General features: G+C 42.4%; 1 protein-coding gene across 1 annotated transcript; it reads left to right on the top strand.

Annotated features, from left to right (window-relative positions):
- LOC146177104 (cytochrome P450 2F3-like) lies at window positions 1–27730 on the top strand. Its single transcript, XM_084581093.1, has 8 exons — window positions 1–215; window positions 3495–3619; window positions 4943–5049; window positions 16358–16662; window positions 21521–21633; window positions 22212–22467; window positions 26371–26561; window positions 27540–27730. Exons 1-8 carry the CDS (start codon window positions 1–3, stop codon window positions 27728–27730), a joined length of 1503 nt encoding a protein of 500 aa, XP_084437219.1.
- Window positions 27731–27748: the final 18 nt, after the last annotated feature.

Raw genomic sequence — 27748 nt, 5'->3', positions numbered from 1 at the left:
ATGTCACTGGTGGTCTTTGTTGTGACATTCACGTTATGCATGCTGTTGAAGCTACTTCTGAAGCAGTATAAAAGGAAACGAGGCTTATCACCAGGAACCAGGCTTCCTCCAATGCCACCGCGCACCTCCATACGCGGCCACGATGAGCTGAACCAGAGAACCTTCCACTTCACGACAGCTATGGAATGGGCGAAAAAATATGGACCGGTTTACAGGTATTGACCATTGCTGTCAGCGTGCAGCATAGATAAAGCGTTACGTACTTGACGTGCTGAGCGAATGTAGTGTCTGAGAGTTTGGAAAAAGCGACCAATCAACTTGTGAATAAACAGTGTGAGTTAGGTCTGTGGCAATATGGTTTGCAGGTAATTCAGTAACGCTTATTTGCCCCTGTGCAGTTGCCATTTTCGGCTTCCCATGTTTGGGCAGGTAGCTAGCAAAGAAATTGAATTCAGTGTTTCAATTGTGAAAGGTGGTGCTTAGTATTACCAAAACACAGGAACATAAATATTTGTCACTCGAATCTGTACAAGGCCACTAATAGAAGCCGCAGGAGGTTGATGCTGTTCACGCTCGTGAGAGGAAGCATTGCACAGCAACCCATGTTTAATTTTTGAGAGAAAAAAAGGCAAATAATTTGCCCTTACGCCGTCTATCCAATGAAAGCCTGCGCCGATACATATTATCGGTCTTTTTTCTTGATAACGGTTCGTGACTGGAATGGCCTTCTATCAGAAGTGACAATCATCACCAACTTACACCAATACAAATCCATCATCTAAGACATTTTGATTTCATATTGAATTTCGCAGCTCACGCCTGATGTGATGTCCCCGGAGTTTCGAGGATTAAATAAATAAATAAATAAATAAATAATAAATAAATAAATAGAAAATAAATAAATAAATAAATACTGAGCTAGAGAACCATGCGGTTCAATTTGTGCCACCTACATATGCATCCATATTGGTCGAATCCCTTTCACGCAATCAAGCTGCCTAATTCGAGTGATTTCACCCGTTAGCGCGTTGTTACCCTTCGGACCTTCAATATAGGCGTTCTATTCGTCAAAATTCCCTCGGCGGTTTTTATGAGGCCCAAAATTAGTATACATTTATTCGCTGGCTAACTATGGCGTAAAATCTGACGTGTTCTAGGCATACTGTTTACCCAATGTCTTTGACCTGGTGCTACAAGGAAGCTGTTATTGACTTGCGTGCCTCAGACTTACAAGAAGGTGGACGCAGTAAATTCATGTAGATCAGAAAAATTATTACTTTCTAACCAAATGACCGCTTGTTCTAATATGGTGCCATAACGAATCATTCATAAAAGGCGTCACTGTGCTGAGAATGATGCACTAAAATAGTCCAGTTGTCAACCATGCCGCTTAGGAAGAAAAAGGAGAAATAAATGTCAAACATAAATAAAATTGACTTCACTCCTGAAAAGCGATTTCCTGCACAGACGAGTCACATTCACACACTGCAACGCTTTCATCAAATTTTATTTCAGCTCCTAAATACTTCTTTTTCTTATTGTTTTTTTTTGCTGTCAGCTAGTCTAAATACCACGTTTGAGAGCGTGAGAGGCGAATAGCACCTACCTGTGTTTACTAACTCTGTAATTGGAGTAAATATTTTAAAGTATATTTAACCGTATCTCCTTATCTACGCCTAATATATAATTTTCAATTACTGATAAGAGTAAGTGTCAAATTATTTATTGATTATCTTAGTGGATCAGTCAAAAACTCTTGTTAATTAAATAGTATTGCGTGTCAAATCTTGTTCTAAGTCCCAATTCGCTATGGCGAACAGAACCATCCTATATAGCATGTGCTTTTTCCAATGCCGCATTCTCCAAAACACATGGTACGAAAATCGGGCTTTTGATTGGAGAACAGAACTTTACTCTTGGTGGCCTGCACCTAAAACAATTACCTCAATCACTCAAGAAATGAGGACTCACGAGCGTCAGGGGAAATGACACTTTAATGCATCAAAAAATATAAAATACCCATATCGTTTCGATAAATGGCTTATTATGACACGCTCTCCATACTTGTCGTAGCCTCAGTCGCTTTGGTGCCGTCCCGTACCATACCATATATCATGAAATAGAGTACCGTATCATGGCTGACTGTACCCAGTCATAACATAATGTAATTGATATGGTATTATATCGTATGGTATAATTTATGCCCATACCATACCATGCCATGCCACAGCGCACCATACCTTATCTCGTCAGAACATACCATACACACCATGTACACCAGGCTGTATATATTATCATACAGAACCATACCAAAGCGAGGCCTACCATAGCATCAAATGGCATCAAATGGATGTGATGGAACATTTTAAAATAACTACAGCAAGAACTGTTAGCCACAGCCTGGAAAGATTTAAGAAAGTGCATTTTGGTTTTAGAAAACTTTATTTTTTCAAAACCCTTGGGAACAACACTCTTCGTATATGTAGAGCCAAGAGTGCTCACTTTTGGGTAGCGTTTTGCAGCTCTTCTTACATTGCCCGCGTTTCATATCTCCGATGTTAGACCAAAAGGCGGCGTGCCCCGTCGACTGTTACAAAAATTCTCCTTAAGCTAGAACCTTCTGTGATGTTTCGCCGCCAATGTGTGCCGTCACCGACGCGGCGGCAATGGACGCAACAGCAGTAGTGAGAGAAGGACATTTTGAGCTATTTTGTCAAGCACAGCGTTCGGGGCGAAAGTCTCTGTCCTTGCTGTGCAACGAAGTTTCTGACACCAGTGTTTCTGGCAGGTTTCTCTGACAGCAGTGTTTCTGCTTCGGCGATGCCTACCTGAACATGAAGGTCGGGTTAAGATTTGAGCTATTTCTGAAACTCTTCCTTCACACCCCCCGGACTGTCACGTGTATAAAGCGGAGGTCGTTCCAGTCAAACAGAGTCGCTGTCGAGACACCTTCTGTGTGAACATGCCCCATTCTTGGGCCATGCTTGTGTGGGTCTGTGGGTTTTCTTATAGGATGAAAGATTAAACATTGTTCTCGTTAGACGATGCAAAGCCCTTTGTTGGACGTGCTGATTATTTTCGCTGGACTCAGGGTCACTAGGCCAAAGCTAAGATTTAGGCTCTCAATCATCTTGCAAGAAATGGTTGCACAGGCGTGATGTCCCAGGCAAACCCCCTGTAACGCCCGTTGCACGGCTCCAAGGAAACTTCTTCGGGCACGTTGTATTTAATTTCAGCGGGTATGCCATGGCGGCCGTTTTTCAGATATATAGGTGAAGGTAAAATTGTGCGGATATTCATAAGGCTATACTACAAACACTGCCATTTTCAATGTAAAAAAACTCCCATAAATTACACATTATCTGTAATGCTAGGCCCTCTCCTTCAAATGGCGAAATAATGAGAGTGTTAATATATGCAAAGCTCGCTTTTTATTCATATTAAATGCTCGGGACAGCTTTCCGTTTTCGTAATAGATATTTTGTGTTGTGCAGGTTAACTCTCAACTTTACCAATGTGGTGGTACTGAGTGACATAAAAAGCATTAAAATCTTCTGCAAGAGCAGCGAGGGACTGTACCGTTCAGGCTGCTTTGTTGTGGGTCGTGACCACTGTAAAGGTAAGTTCTTGTGAAACTAGTAGAATGCGGAGCAACAGCTTGCATTTTATCCTAAGGACCGGAAAAAAACAAATATTCTAACGAAACGCTAGGAGGTCATCCAAGAAGTGCTAAGGCTAAAGTGCTAGGTACGTTTCCCCAACCAAAGAACAGAAATTGGTTCTTTATAGCAAATAATGTTCAGGCAATGTGACTAGCCTGCCTATTCCTCACTGTAATTGAGTGCTGTAACGCATCTAGCAGATGACAGGGATTTAAAAAGGAAAAAACAATCTATAGACGTTCGTCCGCTATCATTTACAAAAACCACTGCAGCTAGAATGGCGCTGCCGTGTGTATTAACTAATAAATAGCATCAGTTAGGCAGCATATACAATAAAATCTGTTAAAAAAAGCATTTCATTTATAAACAGCATGTTGAGAGCTGCTTGTAGTAATGCCGTTTTCATTATTGCACCACAACAGAGAACGCCAAAGGAATAAGACACATATATTATTGAGATCAAATGGGCCACATTATTCTGCCAATACGCATTTCTGAGGGCGGCCCCATCAACGTGAAATAAAGCTGTAAACAGTTTAAACAAAACGAGAGAACATGGACACAGCCATGAATGATTTTGACAACTCACAAAATACATTGATGTAGCAGTTTTTGCGCATATGAAACAAATTCTAGTTCTCTAGTATTCAATCTTTTTTATACATTGCCTTCTTGATATATATTATATCAAAGATAAAGTTTCATTTTTGATTTTGCTTCCAGGCGCAATAATTTGCTCTTAGAGCGTAGTGCTATGAAACCCCTAAAAGGGTACAACATATTGAAGGAAAGGTGGCAGAACGGAATTTCCCTAATCCCCGGAGCGTGTCAGAATCGATACGTCTTTGAATGTAAATTCAACACAGTCTTTAGGAATTAGGTCAGGTGTTTTTCCAAATGTCGGGTAATGCTCAATTCTATGCAAATGATCAGCCACTGGGGAAAACGCTGCCTTGTTTTAAATAGGGTCGATAAGTATTGAAGCTTCTAAAAAGCCATTGTTCTTTTTTATTTTCGTTGTTTGACCCAACTTGCATGAGAGAAAGTAGCTCTCAACTGTAACACCGTGTACCGGCCTTCTTGATCAGTTGGAAATAGTCGGACCATATATGTAAGCGTAAGGTTTAGTCAGGCCGGTTTGATCAGGAAGTTGCATCGGTTTCATTAGAGCTGGACATACTAAATGAATCAACCATGTTTTCGCGTAGAATGAAAGAAAATATGCAAAACAAAGTCCGCAATCTTCATTATCCTGACTAACTAAAAATTTCTCTCTCCAGGCCTTGCTACTCTAAACGGCAACCTTTGGGCTGCCAACAAAAAGTACTGCATGAGCGTGTTGCGTGAGTGTGGGTTCGCTAAGACGTCCATGGAGGAACGAATGATGGTGAGAACTGCTCTTTGAATGAATTAATGGTTTGTAAACTTGAACTTTGAGATGTTCAGCCTCAAACCAAATATCTGTGAAGAAAGAATGCCTTAAACTCTGCCTTTAGACAAGTCGACTATAGTTACTGCTGTATGCCGGATAGATTACCTCCAGAAGAACATTGAGAGGAAAAAGACCTGGCGCCTCATATCAAGAAATATATTATAGATATAAACTGATTCACTGTTATCGACAACTTGAATTGCCGAGATGGCGCTACGATAGCTTAATCACTGCGTTCCATATGAATGTAGCGAATGTCATTACTCGTAGGAAAGCATGTATGGGAATATTAAGCATCCTCCTTCATGGCATATGTCATAAAGGTAGCTTGACAACAATGAACCATCAGTTTGTTATCGAAAGGTTGCGCGATAAACGCCGCCATTTCCCACTTACTTTTTGTAAGCGAGAACAATGTATCCGCTACTGCAGGTGGACAAAATTGTCTCAGAGATCCCTAATCGCTCGGACAAAGTATCCTGATATTAGTCTGAGCGTAGGGCGACAACAGTGGGTATTGTAACAGAATTGTTCGTTATGCCTTGATATGTGCGTCCACTTCTTAGGCTGAAAGTTTACTTTGATTACAACGTAGTTGCGGTTTCCTCAATAAGCAGCAAATTCTCCATAGTGTTGATATAAAGGAGCTGAGCATCGACAAATAGTGGAAAATCATAAATATAATATAAATTTTGTACTGAGTGGACAGTGAAGCTTTAAACACAGGGATAGAGCTCGGTGGTCTGTTCTCAATGTTTATTGTTTACGAGTCATCCCATGGGAAAGTAAAGGAAATTATAATTACCTCCAATCACGGGCCGACCAATGCATATTCGGCATATTGATATCGTATCTGAAAAAGTCGCGGGCATTTGATTCGCTGGGCATGTGCAGGCACTAGGATGACATATAGAATTTATACGTAGTACGGATAAAGATAACGGGGCTGCTTACAGTAAAAAGTTCAGCGTGAATGCACGAAATACTTGGGAGGAATTTGGCCCAAACGAAGACAAGTCCATTTGGCAAGATGTTGGCTCGACCTGCGAACTGAGGCTTCCCCCCTCCCTCACCCTTTCCTACACTTGTTAGTGCTCTTTCATACTTGGGAGGAAGTTGCAGCTTACGCACAGACTACACCTTATTCAAACGTTTGCGGGTGGCAGTATCATCAAGAAGAGGCTATTATATGTAAGCCTTAAGAGAGTGCCTATGTTTGAAGCGGCTTCTCAGAGTTCGTCATCACGATTGCGGTGAATTTGAAAGGGTTAGACTAAAAGGATAATTTCTGTGCCAAAGAGGATCAAAGAATCTCGCCAGGCAAATCGTGAGGTTGAAGTGGAGTCATTAGTAAATAAAAATGGCCAAAAATCAATCAGACGACGAAATAGCCGAGCGAGCTAATGTCGACGCCAAAACAAATGCGACGTCACTCAGCCGGAAGACGACGTGTGTTACTACGTAAGAGGAAAATGTGCTAATAGTCGGTATCGTTCAAAAGGGGTATGAAGAGTGTCCAATAAATAAAAGCACACACGCACGCACGCACGCACGCACGCACGCACACACACACACACACACACACACACACACACACACACACACACACACACACACACACACACACACACACACACACACACACACACACACACACACACACACACACACACACACACACACACACACACACACACACACACACACACACACACACACACACACACACACACACACACACACACACACACACACACACACACACACACACACATATATATATATATATATATATATATATATATATATATATATATTCAAGGCAACAGACGATGAGCAGGTGCAGGCAAAGCATAAAGGGAGACGGGTATGTGGTTGCGTCACCTAGGCGACATTGCCATGGTGACTGCCGCCGGCACCGCTAAGGCGTCCCTAGCAGCCGCTCGCCGATATGGCCCTCCCTTTGCAACGGTGAAGTAGAGAACCGGCGGCGCAGCATTTCTGGGCGCGTTGGGAGATGAGACGCGCCGATACAGAAAACGTCACGGTGGCCTGATCAAGCAGTTGGGTCGCTGTACCAAATGTTCTACACCTAGCCAAATTTCGGGACGAGAGCCTAGGGAGGTAAACTTATATGTCAACCGGCACACTCTGGGAACCTTGGGAACGAGGCGGCTCCCATGAATGCTCGAGGTTTTGTCAAAGAAACAGGTGAGCCGGCGTTTCCGGGCAGGTCCACGATGGGTAGGCTGGTACCTTTTCACGATATCACAAACCACTATAAACTAGAGTGGAGGATTTATCCGCCCCCTGACAAGCAACTGTCGGCCCAGCGGTAGAACATCCGCCTCGCATGCAAGAGGACCGGGGCTCAAATCCCGGTGCCGCGCAATTTTCCACCGGATGAAAAAAGTCCGCGTGTCGATGGAATTGCATAAATAGATTTGGGGTGCGATCTGATGCCGGTGAACACCTCCGGCAACGCACGCCCTCACCAGAACAGGAGTTGGCCACCCCGGTGCAGTAATTGGCCGCAACCTCTCATGATTACTTCCATAAAACCCTGGTCCTCAGTCACCAGCGGCTGCGAAACAACTGACCACGGCGGCGGTCAGGCCCGTGACGCAGCAGGGGGTGCTAAGAATTCCTGGCTCCGCTGGATAAGCAGCCATTGGAAACTGACCCTGGTAACGTTTAACACCTGAACCCTAGCTAGTGAAGCTAGTTCAGCCGTGCTGTTAGAGGAAATAGAGGGTATGAAATGGGATGACATAGGGCTTAGTGAGGTTAGGAGGCCGAATGAGGCATATACTGTACTGAAGGATGGGCATGTACTGTGTTATCGAGGTTTACCGGAGAGGCGAGAACTAGGAGTAGGTTTCCTTGCAATTAAGTATATAGCTTGTAATATAGATGAATTCTAGAGTATTAATGAGAGGGTGGCAGGCATCGTGATTAGGCCTAATAAGCGGTATAAACTGAAGGTTGTAGAGGCCTATGCACCTACATTTAGTTATGATGACCAGGCAGTTGAAAGCTTCTACGAAGATGTAGAATCGGCAATGCGAAAAGTAAAGACGCAGTATATTGTACTAATGGGCGACTTCAATGCCAATGTAGGAGCAAAGCAGGCAGGAGACCAGGCAGTGTAGGTGACTGTGGCATTGGTTCTAGGAATAGCAGGGGAGAGTTACTAGTTGAGTTTGCAGAGTACAGTAACTTAAGAATCATTAGTACCTTCTTCAGCAAACGGAAGAACTGTAAATGGACATGGAAAAGTCGTAACGAGGAGACTAAAAATGAAAATGACTTCATATTGTGTTCAACCCCCGCCATTATGCAAGATGTAGAGGTAATCGGGAATGTGCGATGCAGTGATCACATGATGGTGAGGTCCCGAATTGGTCTAAATCTGAAGAAGGAACGCAACATATTAGTAAGAAAGAAACCCGTCAACGAATTAGCGGTGAGGGGGAGGGCAGAAGAGTTCAGGATCTCGCTACAGGATAGATATTCAGCTCTAACTGAGGATTGCGACATTATCCTAGAAGCAATGAACAATAATTTCAGAGATATCGCTACTGAGTGCGCTGTAGAATTAGGCGGTAGGATAGTTAGAGAGGATACCGGTGAGCTCTGGAGAAAATTGAGCATGCTGTAAAAAACGGGGGAAGCCTTAAAGCGGTAAAGAAGTTGGGCATAGGCAAAAACCAGACGTATGCAATGAGGGACAAGGCGGGCAACGTCATCACGAATATGGACAAGATAGTCAAAGTAGCCGAGGAGTTCTATACAGATCTCTACAGTAGCCAAAGTAGACAGAACCGTAATGAGATTGGCGGTAGGGAAAAACAGTCAGACGTTCTACCAGTGACGAAGGACGAGGTTAAGAAAGCAATAGAAACTACGAAAAGGGGGAAATCAGCTGGAGAGGATCAGATAACTACATATTTGTTAAAGGACGGGGGGGGGGATATCATGTTAGGAAAACTGGCCACCCGGCCTGTATACGCAGTGCCTGGTGTCATTAACGGTACCGGAACTATTAAATAGTCCAAACATTATCCTCATTCATAAGAAAGGGGAAAGGGGACCTTAAAAATTACAGACCAATCAGCCTGTTACGTATAAGGCATTTACTAAAATAATCTCTAATAGAATCAGGATAATCTTAGACTGCAGTTATGCTAAGCATAAAGAAGGTTTTCGGAAACGGTACTCTACTATCGATCATATCCATACCATCAACAAGGTGATAGAAGAATGCTCTGAATATAAACAGCCCTTATACATAGCATGCATTGATTACGAAAAAGCATTTGACTCAGTTGAAACCTCGTAGGTGATGCAGGCATTCCGAAATCAGGGGTAGATGAGCCGTACGCTAAAGCTCTGGAGGATATATACAGTAGCTGGACAGCAAGCATAGTTCTGCATAAGAAAACAAAATTCCCATAAAGAAAGGTATTAGGCAAAGAGACACGATCTCCCCAGTACTATTCACAGCTTGCCTAGAGGAAGAATTCAGAGACTTGGAATGGGAGCAGTTAGGGATAAGGTTAGAAGGAGAATAACTCAGTAATCTGCGAGTTGCTGATGACATTGCCTTGCAAAGTAACTCGGGAGATGAACTGCAAATAATGATTGAAAATCTAGACAGGAAAAGTAGAAAGGTAGGCTTAAAAATCAATATGCAGAAGACTAAGGCAATGTTCAACAGCCTCGGGAAGGAACAGCAGTTTACGCTAGGTAGCGAAGCACTGGAAGTAGTAGGCGAATATGTCTACTTAGGACAGGTAGATAACCGTAGATCCGGACCATGAAAAGGAAATAACAAGAAGAATAAGATTGGGATGGAGCGCATTTGGCAACCACTCGCAGATTATGACTAGCAGCTTACCGGTATCGCTCAAGAGGAAAATGTATAACAGTTGCATCTTACCTGTACTCACCTATGGGGCTGAAACGTGGAGGCTAACCAAGAGGGCTCTACTTAAGTTGAGGACAACTCAGAGGGCTATGTAACGAAAATGGCAGGGGTAACATTAGGAGTTAGGAAGCGTCCAGAGTGGGTCAGAGAAATAACTACAGTTACTGACATTCTAGTGGAAATTAAGAAAGCGAAATGGGCATGGGCAGGACATGTAGTGCGAAGAGAGGATAATCGATGGTCGCTTAGGGTAACAAACTGGATTGCAAGGGAAGGAAAGCGTAGTAGGGGGCGGCAGAAAGTTAGGTAGGCGGATAAGGTTGAGAAGTTCGCAGGGGTAGGTGGATGCAGCTAGCACACAACCGGATTAATTGGGGAAATAGGGTAGAGGCCTTCGTCCTTCAGTGGGTGTGGTCAGGCTGATGATGATGATGATGATGATGACAAGCATCTGACCAAGACGCAGGACTACATCTTTCGAAGAGTGTAGACGAGCGCTTTCCTCAATCCCTATATATTGAGTAAAATATACCAGAAAATAATTAAGCCAGAGTGTAGATGCTGTCAGGAGTTGGCAACATATGACCACGTATTTTTGGAGTGCAGCAGAGCATCGCCGCCAGCTTAAATTATGCGGGATCCTTCGGGCAGTGAGAGGACGCGATGGCCATCTCATACCGGGTCGTCCAGGCCAGGGCCGTGGAGTGGGCCACCCAGTTCGCTGTCAGCCATGGGTTGATGGCCACCTAGGATGGAACAGTCCGCACGTGCTGTCTGACGGAATAAATTTTTTTCCATCTATCCATCTCGACGGCCTAGCATACTACAATGTTACGCCACGCCAGGATTGCTACGCAGCTTTCTGCACAATGTCATCGAAGACGCCGCTGCTGTTATAATTTCCGCATTGATAAATCAAAGGGAGCGCGATATACTATGTGCAGTAGTAACACTTAGTCTTACGCTTTTCTCTACTGCAGATTCTGCAGTGCTCTCGGAATGTTTTCTCCTGAGCGCGCTTCGACTAATTCCGCGTTGATCTTTGTTAAGCTCACTTGTTCATAATGTAAACAGCGCTAACTACGAGGGACAAGGAATGAAGAGAAACAGGACGAGCGCTGACTCTCAACTAGTAGTTTATTCCCCAGAACCTTCATTTATAAAAGAACAATCTGTGAAAGGTTCTATGTGCAGTGTTTTTAGTGTGGTTTGCATGGTTGTTGTGATATTGCCTGCGATTCTTCTTTTATATATGAGGTTTTAGGGAATAAACCTCTGAATGCGAGTCAGCGTTCGTCCTCTGTTCCTTCTTTTCTTCTTTTCTATCAACTCGCCTGATTTAACGTTTTGTAGCTCATTTGTGCTTGTGAGAATTAAAAATTTTAAATTACCGACAGCATGCCTACCTTAAAAAGAAATGATTGCCGTCTAAAAAGACGCCACGAATTTGGCTTTGAAAGCGGGCGTAGTTTTGTGAAAAGTATAAATCTTCCTTAGTGAGTTAAGTGAGGCTTCTGTAGTATTCCTATAGCTCCAGATGTACAGTGGGCAGGGTAAAAAAAGAGCTAACTTTGTCTTAGAGAAAGTTGGAATGTGTCAGGCAGAGTACAACGTGGAACGTGCTGTCCCAGCAAGAAACATTGTTAGTTCTAATAAGGCTTGAACTTTTAGTATAAAAATGGAGGTAGGCATATTGCAGGTTATTATGAAGGGGCCATGAAAGCAGCCAGCCAATATTTTATGCTCCGAAAACGAGAGTGCCGCTGAATATGATAAATAGCATGTTGTCTAAAATTGGGAAGCATATAATCATGCCTTAGATCATAGTTCATGTTGATAAGCGCAATTATGCATGTAATATCGTTAAACGTTATAGCTGCCGAAAGCGTAAGGTATACAAGACTGCTTCAGACGCTGCGCTGTTACGACTGATGAAAAAAATTGAAATGAACACTAGGTGGTGAACGTCCGCTTAAAATATGAAAAGGTGACGACGACATTTTCATTTGTATGGACTGTCGTGCTCTGCATTTCGTACGCAGGGCAACAAGACGGTTCACGAGTAAATAAAGAAACAAACGAGGAGGCTCAGTATTAGGGCGATCTGTGATAAAGAATCGATTTAAGAAAAAATGTTGTGGCTAAGAAGCACGCGGAGAATGTTTTGGAAGGAAAGTTCCAACACAAAAATATTCAAAGAAGAAAGTTAGCGGGAAACATCTGAGTCCACGGATAATATAATATTGCTTCTACGCTTTTGGAGAAGTAAACAGTCGAGCATATTTTGCTCATATAAAACTTGCGCACGTTATCAAATTAAAGAACTAGGAATTTCCCAAAGGCGGATGCTAGCTAAGTAATCAAGTCAGCATAAAAGAGGGCGTTGTATAAAAAAATGGAAGGAGACCCGGTTATTTAAGAAAATTAGCTTAGAATTGATACCGAACTGTCGTCGTTCAGATAAAAAGAACGCGTAGGTTCAACCGTAATTGAACCAAGTTTCACGAGCGTTAGTCATTAGCCGCAGCCACAGTCGTTGCTGCCTCTTCGATCTTGGCTCTCTTCTGCGCTTGATAAGCTTCTTGGTAACAGAATATCTTGGTCCTCCTTGTTGGATGGTCTCGCCAGCCTGTCTGCCACGGCTGCGGTCTCTGTCTTTAGCAAGAGAGATTACGTGTGTGGAATATTTTATCTAGATTACACGAGGATGCGATGAAAATAGAACTTCATGAAGACAACGACGTTCATTGCACAGGGTTAAGGTCGAACCACATGGCAGCGTTTCTTCGGCGCCGCGTCAGCGTATGGCCTATCGGCGTCGCCGGAGGCGCAATTCTGGTTCTTGAAGCGAGGCGACGCTGAAAGACGCAGATATCTGGAGGTGCCAGATCTCAGCGTCGACGCCGGAAATTCTCCGCAGGTCGGGACCAATAACAAGCCACGCATGGGCAGCTGCAGCATCCACCGCCACAGGCGAAACTTCTTTCCGCGGAAGCAAGAGCTCCTCGTTTTTCTGCGTGCATGCCGGCGCCTTTGTTACTCTTGCCTCCCCCACTCTCCCCAGTAAGTTGCCGTAGTCGCTGAATAGGGCGCTGAATAGGCCGGGGCACAATTGTTCGAACTTTGAGGATTCCCACATGCCTTGGTTTGCAGGCGCCAGTTCGTACGCCGTCATGTATTTGGTCACCCTCTCCGGTGCGGGCCGAGCGACGACGCTCATAGACGAGACGCTGACGCGACGCCGAAGAAACGCTATCACGTGGCCGGGCTTTCAGAGCATTTTTAATTGGAACTTGATTAACCGAGGAGGTTTACTGCATAACGCTAAAGTGTGTTGCAGGTGTTAACGAGGGATGATCGGCTGCGGTAATAGCGTAGTACTGTCCTGTCAGCCAGACGATGAAGATGATGTTTGTACAGCGCGAGTTGAAACAACATGCGTCTAGAGAGTACATGGTGCCATCTGTGGAACTCATGAGATAATAAGTGCAGCGGTATAACTTCAAACTTGCAAATGAACAGCGTACAGCTTACGCTCCCTAAGGTGGCTAGTTTTAATTACCATAGTTTGGAGTATACTGTGCAGTTCGTGCATTATAATGGGTTCAAAGCTTAGGCTTTCCAGAACGGGAACTTTTAGGCTTGCGGTGCAAAACGGTCTGCGACCAATGAGGTTACGTTATCTTGGTGCTTTGAATTGTGATTCTTAGATAGTATTAACGTTTATCGGCGTCAAGCGGCTAGCTGCTTTCACAAGCGATTCAATACGGGGCAGATGGCTGTTCATCAGGGGTTGCCTTCTTAAGATGTGACAATTGTCTAGCAGTTATCAGAATTGCACGCCGCAAAGCACATCGATTTTGTTGTATCTTTACAGGTATTTGTATCTTTATATATTTATACTGTGGACGCTAATGGAAGATAGGAGCTGTGGTTACACACCAGAAAATATTATATATGGAGCCATGGGCACATCTTTGTAGGCACTAACAACTAATTTACAGCATTTTGGACGAGCACTAGATAGAACGAAAACACAAATGATTTTCGTTTCACTATTCAAAACTCTAAGTTATGCTAGGTAAAGATTCTGAAGTAATATCTAATATATAAGTGCCTGAATACTTCAGATCTATAGGAAATATTCGCTAAGCTATATGGCCCATTACCTGAAAATAAGCACCTGCAGTTTTAGAAAAAACAACGAAGAAAAAACACAGAACTGAAGTGAGGTGAAAATCGAATAGGTAAATCCTGCCGCAAATATTGGAGAGGTGGGCTTTAAAAACATCCAATACTGCAAACCAGAAAATCGTGTTGAAGAACCTTTTCGAAAATTGAGTTGCGTGATGAGTTTTGCCTGCTTTGCTCCAGTGCGAGCAGAATTGTGCGGCTTGATGTTCCCGCGGCTCGTCATTTTGCTATTCACCTTTTTACGCAAGATAACGGAATATGACCTTCTCACATCACCCTTTTTTCCTTCGCAGTATCGGGTCCCACCCTGGTTCGAAGTTTTAAACTGAATGGTTTTAAGAACACGAATTTAGTGTGAACATTTGATCCGAGTGTTATGCGTGGTCACACTTTAAACGTTATAGGTACATAATATACAATTCGAAAACATGACTGGCTAAATTGATCACTATATGAAAAGTTTCTGAAGCCAATTTCATCTCCATTACGATAAGTTTTTGCCGCAATAGCCAAAGCTAAAACATGATGCCTTTGCAAGCATATAAAACCCGTGCTGATGAAATAATTATATTTCTTTTAGTAGGTCGGGAAACTAATTCTGAGACTGCGTGACTGTAATAAATTTAAGATCGCTTAAATATGACCAAGAAGAAAAGAATTGATATTTCATACCGCATGCTGTTTATAACCGCCCAATAAAAGGAGTATGAACAGTATGCCAAGTGTGAAAATAAATAAAATATTTATTTTTGAACGCAATTTCAGCGCTTAAGGGCGAATACCGGATGCGGACTGTAGTGCGAAAATTCAAGTGTTACAGTACTTGTATCCAGCTGCTGCTCGCCTCGTGTCAAGTGTTCCTTTTTTAAGGCCGTAAAGCTTGTCAAAAACGTGCTGCTGCATGCTGCATTTGGTTTTAACAGGGTGGGAATACTTGTAGTTCGCAATAAGCGGTGGCAGGTTTTCTAAAAAAGCAATTGGCAAAACGAAAAGGTATTTCCTGCGGTCGCTACGCAGCGTGGTTTGGCTGCGCTGTCGGAAGCGTACAGAATTTAGTGCGTGCATAATTTATTTGTTTCTGTCGCTCTGAGTAAGCGGGGCTTTAGGGTTTTAAAAGATATTATTACGAAGTCTGCCTGCGTCCACCTGGTTGATGGCAGTGATGGCCGCCGAATGCGAAGAGAAATAAGGTGACAATGGTGGCATATCTGAAGCTTATTTTAAACAGGAAGTTATCTGATTGGGCGAGAAGACGATAAAAGTTCGTGAGATAAGCTACGGCAGTAGTGAGCACCGCGCGTAATTTCCCTTTGTGGTTGTGATCTGCTTCCATGGTGTGGTTTTTCTTTCAACAAAAATTCCCTAGAGTAAGTTAAATGAAAAACTAGTTATAAACTATCAAAACGTCTCGCAAAAAAGATCATCAACTGGTACAAAAATTAAATATGCACGCCATTGCTTGTGTGAACATTGTGAACACGCTCAAAATCGGCATTTTGAATGCATTTTGTAGATTGCACACTAACGATTTAAGACGAGGCTTCTGTGTTCATTCCTTAGGTTGACTGGGCTTGGTGCCTACAACAAAAATTTCTACTAAGCGATATTTATTTTCATAGCGAGCAGCGTAGATTTGCAGATATTTAAAACATAGGTTATTCATTCCAGACTTGGTCAACTGCATAAATTAGTTATATTATATATAGAGTTGGATAACAGGCCACGCGCAGTGAGACGGTCGCAATAGAATTTCATACCTAGGCAGTGCAATAATTTGGACTTGGTCAAGCTGAAATTTACGAACATTCCTAGAAATTGACCGAGAATACCATGCTTTCGTGCGAGTTACTCGAGCAACCGCGATAAACTGCTCTGAAGTTTGGTCATTTCATTCACTTTTGTGGTTTCGGCTTGTGACACGAATGTTGCGATCCGATCCGAGGCAGCCGCATTTCTTGGAGTAGAGATATGAAAACGCGGTGTCGTGTAAGAGCAGGTTAAAAAGCTCAACGATGTTAATTACTCCAAAGTCCTCTAATACATTCTCTCTTATAAGCTATGAGCGCTTTAACTCCCCTTTCCCCTGAAATTAAAAAGTACAGCTCTTTGTTTCAATTCCTGCCTTGTTGTTCCTTCCAGGAGGACTTCCGCAAGCTGGAGAAAAAATTAGCCGATACGAAGGGTCAGCCCGTAGCCATTCGCCCTTTTATTCTGACATGCGTTGTTAGCAACATAATATCGTTTTTCTACCCTTCGGGACTGCCCGGAGAGATGACCGCATTGGGAACAGTGGCCGGTATTTTGGACAGGATGCGGAATATCATGTCGGGAGGCGCTGTCATCCAGTTTCTACCCAGCTTGCTTCGAAAACTGCTATACTACATCCCGTGTACCAGGAATGGAAAAGTGCAGGCCATCATGGACGAAATGGACAACTTTGTTACGTAAGAGGAACCTGGTACTCTTTATCTCTGCTCAAAAGTTCTGGATGGCTCGATATCTTTGTATGATTGTTTTTATAAAATGAGAGTTATAGCATCTCGACATCTGTGCCATAGAATATAAGTGCGTGTAAAAAATGCAGCGCATATATAGATGTAGCATGCTTTTTGCTGCTGTTACTGCAAATAACAACCCACGACTTTTCTGGACGATATAAAGAAGAGAACTCGTTTTTGCGATTTCTGTGGCCACTGCTTTAGCTCATTTATTGCGGTAGCATTGAAAGCTTGGTAGAGAAACAACATGGCGTCTATCCGGCACCATGTTTTGAAATACGCTGATTTGTCGACAAGTTGTGACGTCCTAAGGCCTCTCGTCATGACGGAGTACTTATCGGTCCTCGAAGTCTGTCAAGTCAAGTTGGCTTAAACGGTGGCAATTGGCAGGTTGCTCTTGGCACTTGGCAGGCTTGCTGGTCTCGTGATTCGGCAACCGTTGGCCACTGTGTTTGCTTGTTTTTTTTTTTAAATCACGCCCAGAGAGTTCCACGTGTGATGTTCGAATGAAACGAAATTAATGTGACGTATGTACCTCATGAATTGGAGGGCTAGTTGGTCAGACATATCTTCAGGTGGTACAGCGCAGCGGCACGAGGCCTAGACGGGAGAAGCGCTGTTTGTCCCCTTCTCTCGTTTAGGCCTCTTGCTTTTGCGCTGCACCACTTGAAGATATGTACCCACCAGGGGAAACTCGCCCCAAGCAGACAGTACGACCATGTATATATGGCGCTAAACATGTATTGACAGCCGGACGGCGAACGGGTTGAGCTGCAGCAACAAGAGAGGAGCAGGCTGAGCGGATTGAAGACTTTCTAATCGCATTATCAACTTAAATAAATTAGATAGCCCCTTAATTTATCTTTGAGATCAGGCTGTATCTTGCCACAACGGTAGCTTTTAGTGCGAAGGTTTTTCGGCAAGTCATGTTTGTATCCATCGGAGTAGTTGTTGTGTCCGAAAACATTGGTAGGGAAAAGAGTTTCCTGTTTAAAAAGGCATATATCTGTGCCAAAAATAAGGATGTCTTTCCTTGCACTCTCTCTCTCTCTCTCTCTCTATATATATATATATATATATATATATATATATATATATATATATATATATATATATATTGTAAGGTAAAGCGAAGGTCGGGCTTGGCGGATCAGGTTTTATGGGAGACCTGAAGCCCTGGTCGCAAACTGTAGCTAACCACACTCCGCGATGACGATGGGTATCTACAAGAGAGAGCAGAATGAACATGAAGCAGTACGTTCACCCGAGCGAAAGATGAAGCGCCACGCAGTGCTCACAGTATTTCACCCGCGCAGTTGAAGCGGCTAGCCTGGCCGCAATTAGTCCGCAGCATTGCGCCGAATAAAAGGCTTCATGCTTGGTTTGGTTTGGTTTGGTTTGTGGAGTTTAACGTCCCAAAGCAACTCCGGCTATGAGAGACGCCGTAGTGGAGGACTCCGGAAATTTCGACCACCTGGGGTTCTTTAACGTGCACTGACATCGCACAGCACACGGGGCCTCCATCGAAAAGCTGCCGCCGAGGCCGGGATTCGATCCCGCGTCTTTGGGAACAGTAGTCGAGCGCCGTAACCACTGCGCCACCCCGGCGAGGCTTCATGCGTGAAACGTTGAATATATATATATATATATATATATATATATATATATATATATATATATATATACACTTTACAGTAAGTCGCCTGGAAAAGGCTTGCTGTAGAAACGCTTCGAGGAAGACGATAACTTTAGTCCTGCTTATGCTGCCTACACCACTAGTGCGTATTTAACACGGTCAGTAATGTCACAATTGAACATGCTAGGTAATCTCACTGTCGAATGAATCTTAGAGGGGGCCGCCGAATCTAGTCAATGCAGCAAGAATGCCTCAGGGCGCGGAATCCAACGAGAACTTAAAAAAAAAAATGCAGAAGCGCTCAAACATCAAATTTATAGTAGACGCAAAGAACCTTCAAATCACCTTTTGATTTTCCGAATACTTTAATATTTTCTTGATTGAGTTGGTTATTGGGCAAAGGAAGTTCAATACCTGTCTCACTTCTCAGTGGACACCTACACTTTTCTGGGGTACACATGTCGTCGGTCCGAATCCATATAGCATAGCCAGCCTCTATCTTAGCTAGAAGATGGATGCTAAATTGTATGCTAATTGACACAACTCCACCCTGAACACTGGACAAAGAACGGGGGACGGGGAAGTCGCAGAGCCATGCCAGATGGGCAGCGCTGTTGGTAGATGGAAAGAGTAAGCCGGGGACTGAAAGGATGTGTGGCAATGTGTCAGGCAATGTTGTGTACTTCTGGATATATGTAGAGGTACAAGTGATGTTTGTCAGGTGTGTGAAGAAGCAGAGCAGCAGCGACAGATGGATGGATAGAGTAAACTTTAATATCCAACGGATAAGGGCTAAGAAAGAGGTGCTGCCAGCTCTGCGCGCCGAACGTGTGAAGCTGAGGCGCGCCGCCGGGTCCACGCTCCGTACCTGAGCCCAAAGTTTCGTAGCCGACGACCTTGTTGGCTCGAAGAGGCCAGTAAAACTTTCGATTTAAAAGGTGGCAGCAGAAAAGAGTGCAATGTGAGGTGGATGATGAGCTAGCATCAGAAGCAGGTGCGATGTTATCAGGCACTTCTCATAAGAGGACAGGCATCACAATAGGGCCTGGTAAGATATACAGCAGCAGTGGAATACTTTCGAATAGCTTCTCAGAAGTGATTGAATGCCAGCATACGGCAAGAAAGTTCCACAAAAAAAGGAGGAGGGTAGGATAGTTGAGAAATAATAAATGAGTAACCATACCTGCCAAGTGGGGCATTATCAAAAAATAATTTCAAGAGAGAACAAAAAGGAAAATTGGAAAAAATGAAACATGTTCGGAAATATTTCTGGGGCTCATGCTATAGAGAGGGATACAAATATTCTCAGTAAACTATACATTTCACGCTATATATAATGGTGTCCCTGAACAATGATGGCAAAGAGGGAATATATTGAGATGAATATAATCGTCCTTTCGAAGTCGTTTGTTGGCTGCACTGTTTAAAATTTATGAATATGATATATCATCCAGTAGTTTTCGTGCTTTCAGGATTGAAAGCCTAACTGGAGAACAAAAAACTTATTTTTCATACAAAATATGGGTATTGTTACTGAAGGACTGAAAAAGTGTTTCGGGAGGTTTTTGCCACCTCCTGCACGATGGCCATTTAAAGTTACTCTCATTGATTCTGCTGTCTCTCAGGTGTACTGTTTTTGACAGAATAAGCGTTCTAGAATGCAAATATTCCTTGACGGCATGTTGCTGGTACTTACCCACATCTGGGAAGCTTTTGACGAGTATTCCACTGCAGCTGTATGGCACATAAGGTCTCTTTGAAATGCCGGTCCCGTTCGTAGCGAAACCTGCCAACATGCAACCTGCTACTGATGTCAGGTCATGATCTACATCACGTTGTAGTTTTCCCTGATGCTGCTGCCTAACAGTTTTGTTTACAAGACCACAGTTTCAAGGTTTCACCGATATTCTTACACAAGAAAGCATTCTTTCATTCTTTGTCTTGCTCCTCTCTCCAACTTCTCTTCCTAGCATTTCTTCTTCGGAAGCAAACGCGTATTTAAATCCCTTCCAGTGAACGCGCTGCCCAGACGAAGATAAGGGCCTTTGTTGAAATTTTAGATTCGCTAGGAAGCTGAGGCGCCCCTTTAATCCTCGCTCGGTTCTCCTGCGTACTGTACAGCCATCTTCTTTGCCTAGTTCTGCAATGAATTTAAACTTTGTGCATAAATATTCTTCTTGTGTTGACGGTTTTGGTAAAACCTATTTTGGACATTGTCTACTATTTCAAACGATATGTACAGTAACCATCAAGGATGGATTTCAAATCGTCCGCGTGTTCGAATTTTTGCCTTCGCTTCCAAATGTCCGCTTCTGCTTGGGTTTGTTAGGGGTACCATAAAACTGGCCACGCCTTGGAATTAGCGCTCATCAACAGGATTGTCGTCGTGAGCTTACATTTGAGCTATCTCGCGTGTGGAAGGAAGTTGACGAAGACAGCGATACTCAAAGCAGAGTCACTGCGTTCAGTAACAGGCGAGGAGGACAGTGGGGAATGCGGAGACGTACAAAGCAGCTGGACGCAAAGCTGATCGGCTCGCGCTGCCGCGTTTTCAAATCCAGCTGAAGAACGTTAGTACGGTGCGCTCTTCCTTCTGGTGCTGTGAACAAGTCCACTTTGACAGCTGGCCGTGGCCGCGTTCTTATACCAGCTGCAATGCTACCGCGATAAATGAGTCGAGACAATACGGTTTGATTAAAGAAAGTAGGCAGAGAGGGCTACTCACACAAGCACCCCGCATGTAGGGCGACTAAGCGGGTTAGCGATTACGCAGCTCGTGTAATGCACACTATTTTAAATCTTTTTGCCATAATAGGACAGCAGTAGAAATCCTGTCACCAAGTACGAATGGAGGGAAGCTCCCTTGTATTCAGCGAATATCTTTCAGGATTAACTTTTATGCCCATTTGATTTTGAAAATCCGACGGGAGGCTATTCACAAATGTCGTAGCTCATTTTTGTTCTCGTTTTTATCCATTGGATGTTTTGTTCTAGTTCATCTACATTTCAGCTTAACTACTGCTAACGGTATTGGTTTTCTTTGGTAATCGACAAGAAGCCAGCTTCTACAGTCTGTCAAGCCGTTTCTGTGCAACTGCAAAAGTGTAATTAAGGAAGTGATTGTGAACGTAACCTAAATGGTCATAAAACGAATCTCTCTCTCTAAAGGGACCAGATACAATCATACAGGCCTAGAGTGACAGAATCTGATGGGCGAGACTTCATCGAGGGCTATATCAACAAGATGGCAATAGGAAACGACCAACATTCCCCTTTTCAAGGTAAACCCTAAAACTACAATGAGCACCGGTTGCTACACATAAAGCTACAACGAGTTACGAATGTAAACTTTAACATTTATTCGTAGTTTTTGTTGAGGGCGAAGTGCCTTACGGGAGGTGAATTTGCAGAGGTTTAAGCGCATTGAAGGAGACAAGGCACGCCAAGGCAAAAATGATAGAGTTCAGAGCACATGCACACATTGAATTGCAAAAATCATCAAAGTGCCCATGTAATTTAAGAGACCACGTGCCAAGGGCAGTGACCAGCAAGACTTCATTAAACAATTGGCTAGGCACAATGACTCGATGATCGAACTTTGCCCGAAATTATTGTGACCGATCACTTAAATATTGAAAAGAGCTGAATGCATTCGTAGTGATCTTGAAGGTGTATTGTCAGTAACTGCGCTCATTGCAAAAAAATTCAATGTAGATAGCTTTCCGCTCTTTCCATCGCATTTGGTGGAATATTAATTTTTTATTTAGACACTGTTCACATCTGACCTGACAAAACAAATAGGCGTGAAAATTTGCGATAAAGAGGGAATCTATCTAATGAATATTGCTGCCTTTTTTAGGTCAATTTTTGGTGGGGAATGTGAAGACCTTCCTCATTGCTGGCACATTCAGCACAACCAACACAATGCATTTGCACTTGGTGAACTTTGCGGCAAGGCCAGAAGTGCAGGCCCTGGTGCAGCAAGAGATCGACACAGTTGTAGGCCCTGACAGATATCCAACCTGGGAAGATCGACGCAAGATGCCTTACACGCTGGCATGCGTCTGGGAAATTCACCGATGGAAGCCGGCGCCTCCACTGGGAATGCCTAGAGAGTGAGCCATGGAAAATGTTTCGCTCCATTCGAGATACTAACCGATAAAATGTAGTGTTTCTTGTTATAAATGCAACACTGCATGCAATAAGGATAGCATATTGGGCCATATAGAAACTGGAGTTAAAGACGCCCCCACTCATGGGTCAGGAGCAATGGACATGGACACAGCTCGTATGCGAAGTGAATATAACCAAGTTTTATTCAAGTTCATTTACTGACAGGCTACAAGACTGCTTTAATGAAGTACTCCATCTGTGTCACGCCACGCGTTAGTATGGTAACTTTAATTTGTTCAACCCCATTTGTACTGCTATTGATCCTGTTCTGATACATCGTTTGTTAAATATAATATATTCAATGCTACTTGCTCAGATTTTAATCTAACGCAAAAAAGTTTCTTTGCCAATAGGCAGAACAGCAACTACGTCATCACTTTCAGACCTTTTACTAACGTCATCAGAAGAAAACATATTATCAATAACATATTTAACTTGTTCTAGTTATCTTATGTTTCGAATTTTACACTTCCTTTGCCGAAGTCAAACTTACAATTAGGAAAACAGGTAAAATTAGCAATTATTGCAGCACAGCGAGTTTTGACGCGATTAACTGCGAACTTAGCGTTTCTGTTGATAGTTTTTTGCAGGTATACTGAGAACATTCACGGTAAAAAGAAATAGCATAGGTTGAAGAGATATGTTTTAGGGCTTGTAAACCTTTATATTCTCAGCCCACGAGTTTATTCCAATTGTAACGCGCCTTATTACACCCGCTTACTAAACCGCCTTTCCCACCAAAACAAATGCCTTTTCCACGAAGCTAAATGCTCTTTGAAACCTCCACATTGGAACGCGTTTCAATTACAATCTCAAACATCTATATTCCACTGAAAGCTACAAAATTCTCTTTCTTTCATTTCACCCTTCCAAGTGTTCTAAAGAATAATCCCAAGCGCGTCTGGAACACTGTGAAAGAAAATAAGTACCACACTGTCTAACTTTTAACCAAAATTGGAGAACCAGTAGCTAATAATCCACAAGCTAGCACGCTTAACGATGTGTTCATACAAGAACGTTAATGCTCACTAAGTTCTAGGTTGCCTCCACATATTCAGTCGACTAATTAGGCTGGTATGGATTTGATCATATTTCATCAAAGCGCCAAAAAACAAGATCAATGTACTAAAAGCAAAGTTTCCTTCAGAAATAAACCTCGTCCATATAAAACTCTTGAAAACCACTTGTAAATGCTCCTCTATCATACGCAAATGCATTTTTATTCAACCCTATTTAGGTAAAACACTACAGTATGTTGGGAAAACAGGCAGAGTCATACGCATTCATAAGTCCGAAGATACCTATAACCTGTTCAACTATCGGTCCATGTAACTAACATCAGTGTCATGCAAAATAATGTAGCATATCATTTTTACTCTTTCTGGAAACAATTTCGAAACTGCAATATTTTATTGACTCAGAATACACAATGCGCAAATATTTCTTTTGTGGTACCCGCCTACTTTATTTTCCTAATAGCGTGCGCACTTACATGAAATGAGGCCTTGTGACTGACTGCATGTTTTATTTTGCTAAAGCTTTTGATCAAGTTGGTCACCTTTTACTCTTGAATAAACTTATCATGCTTTTCATTGACTCAAATATGCGTATTTGCATTTGGGCCTTCCTAATCTCACCTGTTCAACTTGTAGCGGTTAATATTACCGATTCGCCATCGGAACTAGTATTTTCGGGAGTTCCTTAGTGATCAATTCTTCGCTCATTAGTATTTTGCAGTTATATCAATAATTTGTCAACAAACCTCTGTGCTCAGATTTTCGAAATTTGTTTATTTGCAGATGACTGGAATATTTTTTCATAAACTAGTCACTGAAACAGAGACTAGATCCATTCAAGCTAACATAAACTGTGTATCTAATTGGTTTAATACATGAAGCATGCAGCAAAAAGTAAATAATTGCAATGCCATGAAAATATCTCGCGCTAAAGCAGATTGCTTCAACTATTATATCAACAATGCTATTTTAGAATCCTTCACATCACACCGTCACTTTGGCGTAACCACAACAAGAAAACTGTCCTGTAAAAATAGATCGAAAACTGAACGGCCGAACCTTACACTACATTACGATATCTGAGAACTTCTCCACACCGTCATCCTTAAAGCAACTGTTTTCTATGATTTTTGCTAAATCGCAGTGCCACACGCATCAAGATATTTAAATACATACCTCGCCACACTAAATGATCAGCTGGAAGCGGAGTCAAACCGCTCAGTTTGTATTATATTTAACAACCGCCACAAAACAGTCAATGTAGTACAAATGAAAACAATTTGTAGCTTTTCGCAATAATATGGCCGAAACGTGGGTCATTTGTGTTCATTTCATAAAATATATTATCGTGACCTGCTATTCGCGCTGTCGAAGTACAGCCAGCTATGTATTTTCTGTCGTCGGGAGATCCCATTATAACTTCAGTATACCAAACAGCAAAAGATCGCAATTACACTCATTCTCTGTTCAGACAAGCAGCCAACCGAATAACCTCAATAGATCCTGCGCATTTACAAAGACAGCGTATTTCAAAATACGTGATAACTAGCCTGTTTTAGCTGTGTCAACCTTGAATTTACATTTCGTTTATGAGTTGTTTAAACTATTTCTGATTTGGTTCTTTGCAGCCTACTACCACTTATTGGTTTGCTTGCGTTTATGAATTGTGCGACTATTCTGATAGTTTGACGTTTGTCATTGTAGCCTAATTATGTCATTTGGTTCACGTTTACACTGTTCAGCTAAACATGTACAAATGTTTCCTGTCCCCAGTGATAACTTATTGTATATATTCACAAAAGGTAAAATAACTAACTAACTAACTAACTAACTAACTAACTAACTAACTAACTAACTAACTAACTAACTAACTAACTAACTAACTAACTAACTAACTAACTAACTAACTAACTAACTAACTAACTAACTAACTAACTAACTAACTAACTAACTAACTAACTAACTAATTAACTAACTAACTAACTAACTAACTAACTAACTAACTAACTAACTAACTAACTAACTAACTAACTAACTAACTAACTAACTAACTAACTAACCTACTAACTAACTAACTAACTAACTAACTAACTAACTAACTAACTAACTAACTAACTAACTAACTAACTAACTAACTAACTAACTAACCAACTAACTAACTAACTAACTAACTAACTAACTAACTAACTTACTTACTAACTGAATAAATAAATAAAAAAAAATAAATAGCCCGTAGTACATGAGGAGGCATACATAACAGAGGACAGGAAGATGAGAATATCAAATTTGTAGATAAATTTAGGAGCGCTGCGGGAATATGTTGGCCGTATCTCAACCTGGGCACGACAATTTGGAGTACTTATTGCGGAGAATCTTAACCTTGCCATGAACATGGTTAGGTGTCCTAATTTACAAGTACCATTGTTTTTTTCAACAGCAAAAATGTCCAATGTTCAGAGTTTTGCATTTTTAACTGTGGTTCATATTTTCACGTAATGATGCGCATTGTCATCTCATTGTAATATCACATGCAGCTGGCGACGTAACTGTAACTAGTAGGTCGGTAGAAAGTACTTGCCACTGGGAAAGAATACGAGGTGGTATTAGCAAGAGTTTCCATATCGAATACACATCAATCTTGTTTGTTACTTCCTTTCAGAATAATCTGTGCGTAAAAAAGGTACTCCTTATGTTTTTTTTTTTGTGATTAGAAATGAAAACAAAAATGCCTCTACGTTATAGCAGGCCGTCGGCAGTTAGCGCTTCCTGCTTGTACCTTCTTTCCTTGCCGAGACAACTAAAAGCATCGGATTATTTTTATCTTTGCAGGGCCAATGAAGACATTGTAGTGAACGAGTTTCTTATCCCCAAAGGCACTGTCGTTCTTTTCAACTTCTGGGCAGCCCACTACGACACCAATATTTGGGAACAACCAGAACTCTTCAACCCGATTAGATTTCTTGACAAGGATGGCTCTTTCATTCAGCAAAAGCTAGAGAATGTGATACCCTTTGCAGTAGGTGAGTTACGGTGTTCTTCTACGTATATTGCTATCATTGGGGTATAAACATATGAAACCTTTTATTTATATACCGCAGAAATAATTCTTTATTTGACGCCTCTTTGCGCTTGCTTAGCCGCGTTCCCGTTCATTGCAAAGTTAACAGGGAGGTGATTTCTTCAGACATTGAAGCCTGAGAGAGGTTTTGACATAGTATGCGGCATCTGCTTAAAAAGAAATAATGTATTTGTCATGGTCAGTGGACTTTAAAATTTTTAATAAGTAGAGAGGTTACCGGGGACGCTGCACTGAAGGGCTCAAGGTTAATTTCAACCGCTTGGACGCGCTTGTGTTTAGTGTCATCCCAACAGCGCAGGGAATTTTGCAGTTGCTTGCATTGCATGCTGCATATGAGGTTGGTGTAGTTATCGCTCTTGCGCTGCGTAGACAAGCCCTAGAGCTGTTAAGTATCTTGTTGGGTACTAAAAGAGGGATTAACTGGTGCAAATATTCTTGCCTCATAGAGTAGCAGATTTGTCTGCTTCGGTATATCACAGGAGCCCTCGAACGAAGGGTTGTATTTGCCAAATGGTCCTCCGTTTCTGCAGTGATGACGTGATGAAGAACCCACTTCGAGGTTGAACCGCATATCGTTCTTACCTGCGATGAAGTAAAGGCGAAACGTCTTGGGTGCCATGAAATGAAGAGGCAGGTGTTGACGGCTAAGCAGCGAAAACGTTTATCAAAATGGGTGCGGAGACTTAGGGACTACGTTTCGGTGCTCATAACGTTGAACCATCAACTTTGCTAATTACACCCTAGCAAGCCGCACGGAAGTTAGATTTCCTAGTGTTTATCCATATTGTTCCGTTCCTGGGACATCTTGACTAGGAAATTTGTGAGTGTTTCTGCATTTGAAAACTTTCACGACGCCTTTTTTCTCACTGATCTTTTTTGGTAATGCCTTTCACGTTTCTTCCTACTCACAATATTGCAGGAAAGAGGTCGTGCCCGGGAGAAGTCTTCGCATCGATGGAGATCTTCCTTCTGGTGACATTCCTATTGCGAAAGTACAGGGTGGTGCTTGATCAGCCATTGCAATTTAACCTGGATGACCCCAAAATAAGCTTCAATCAATTAGATTCTGTTAAGCTACGGTTTATACCTCGGCAGTCTGTTTATGCGTGAAGCGGCGTAACGCTCGTT

The sequence above is a fragment of the Amblyomma maculatum genome, chromosome 10 (genome assembly GCF_055883805.1).
Source record: "Amblyomma maculatum isolate TAMU_Amacu chromosome 10, ASM5588380v1, whole genome shotgun sequence".
Classification (NCBI taxonomy): Eukaryota; Metazoa; Arthropoda; class Arachnida; order Ixodida; family Ixodidae; genus Amblyomma; species Amblyomma maculatum.
Note: the sequence above shows the minus strand (reverse complement) of the source record. Positions and strands in the feature narration are given on the sequence as shown.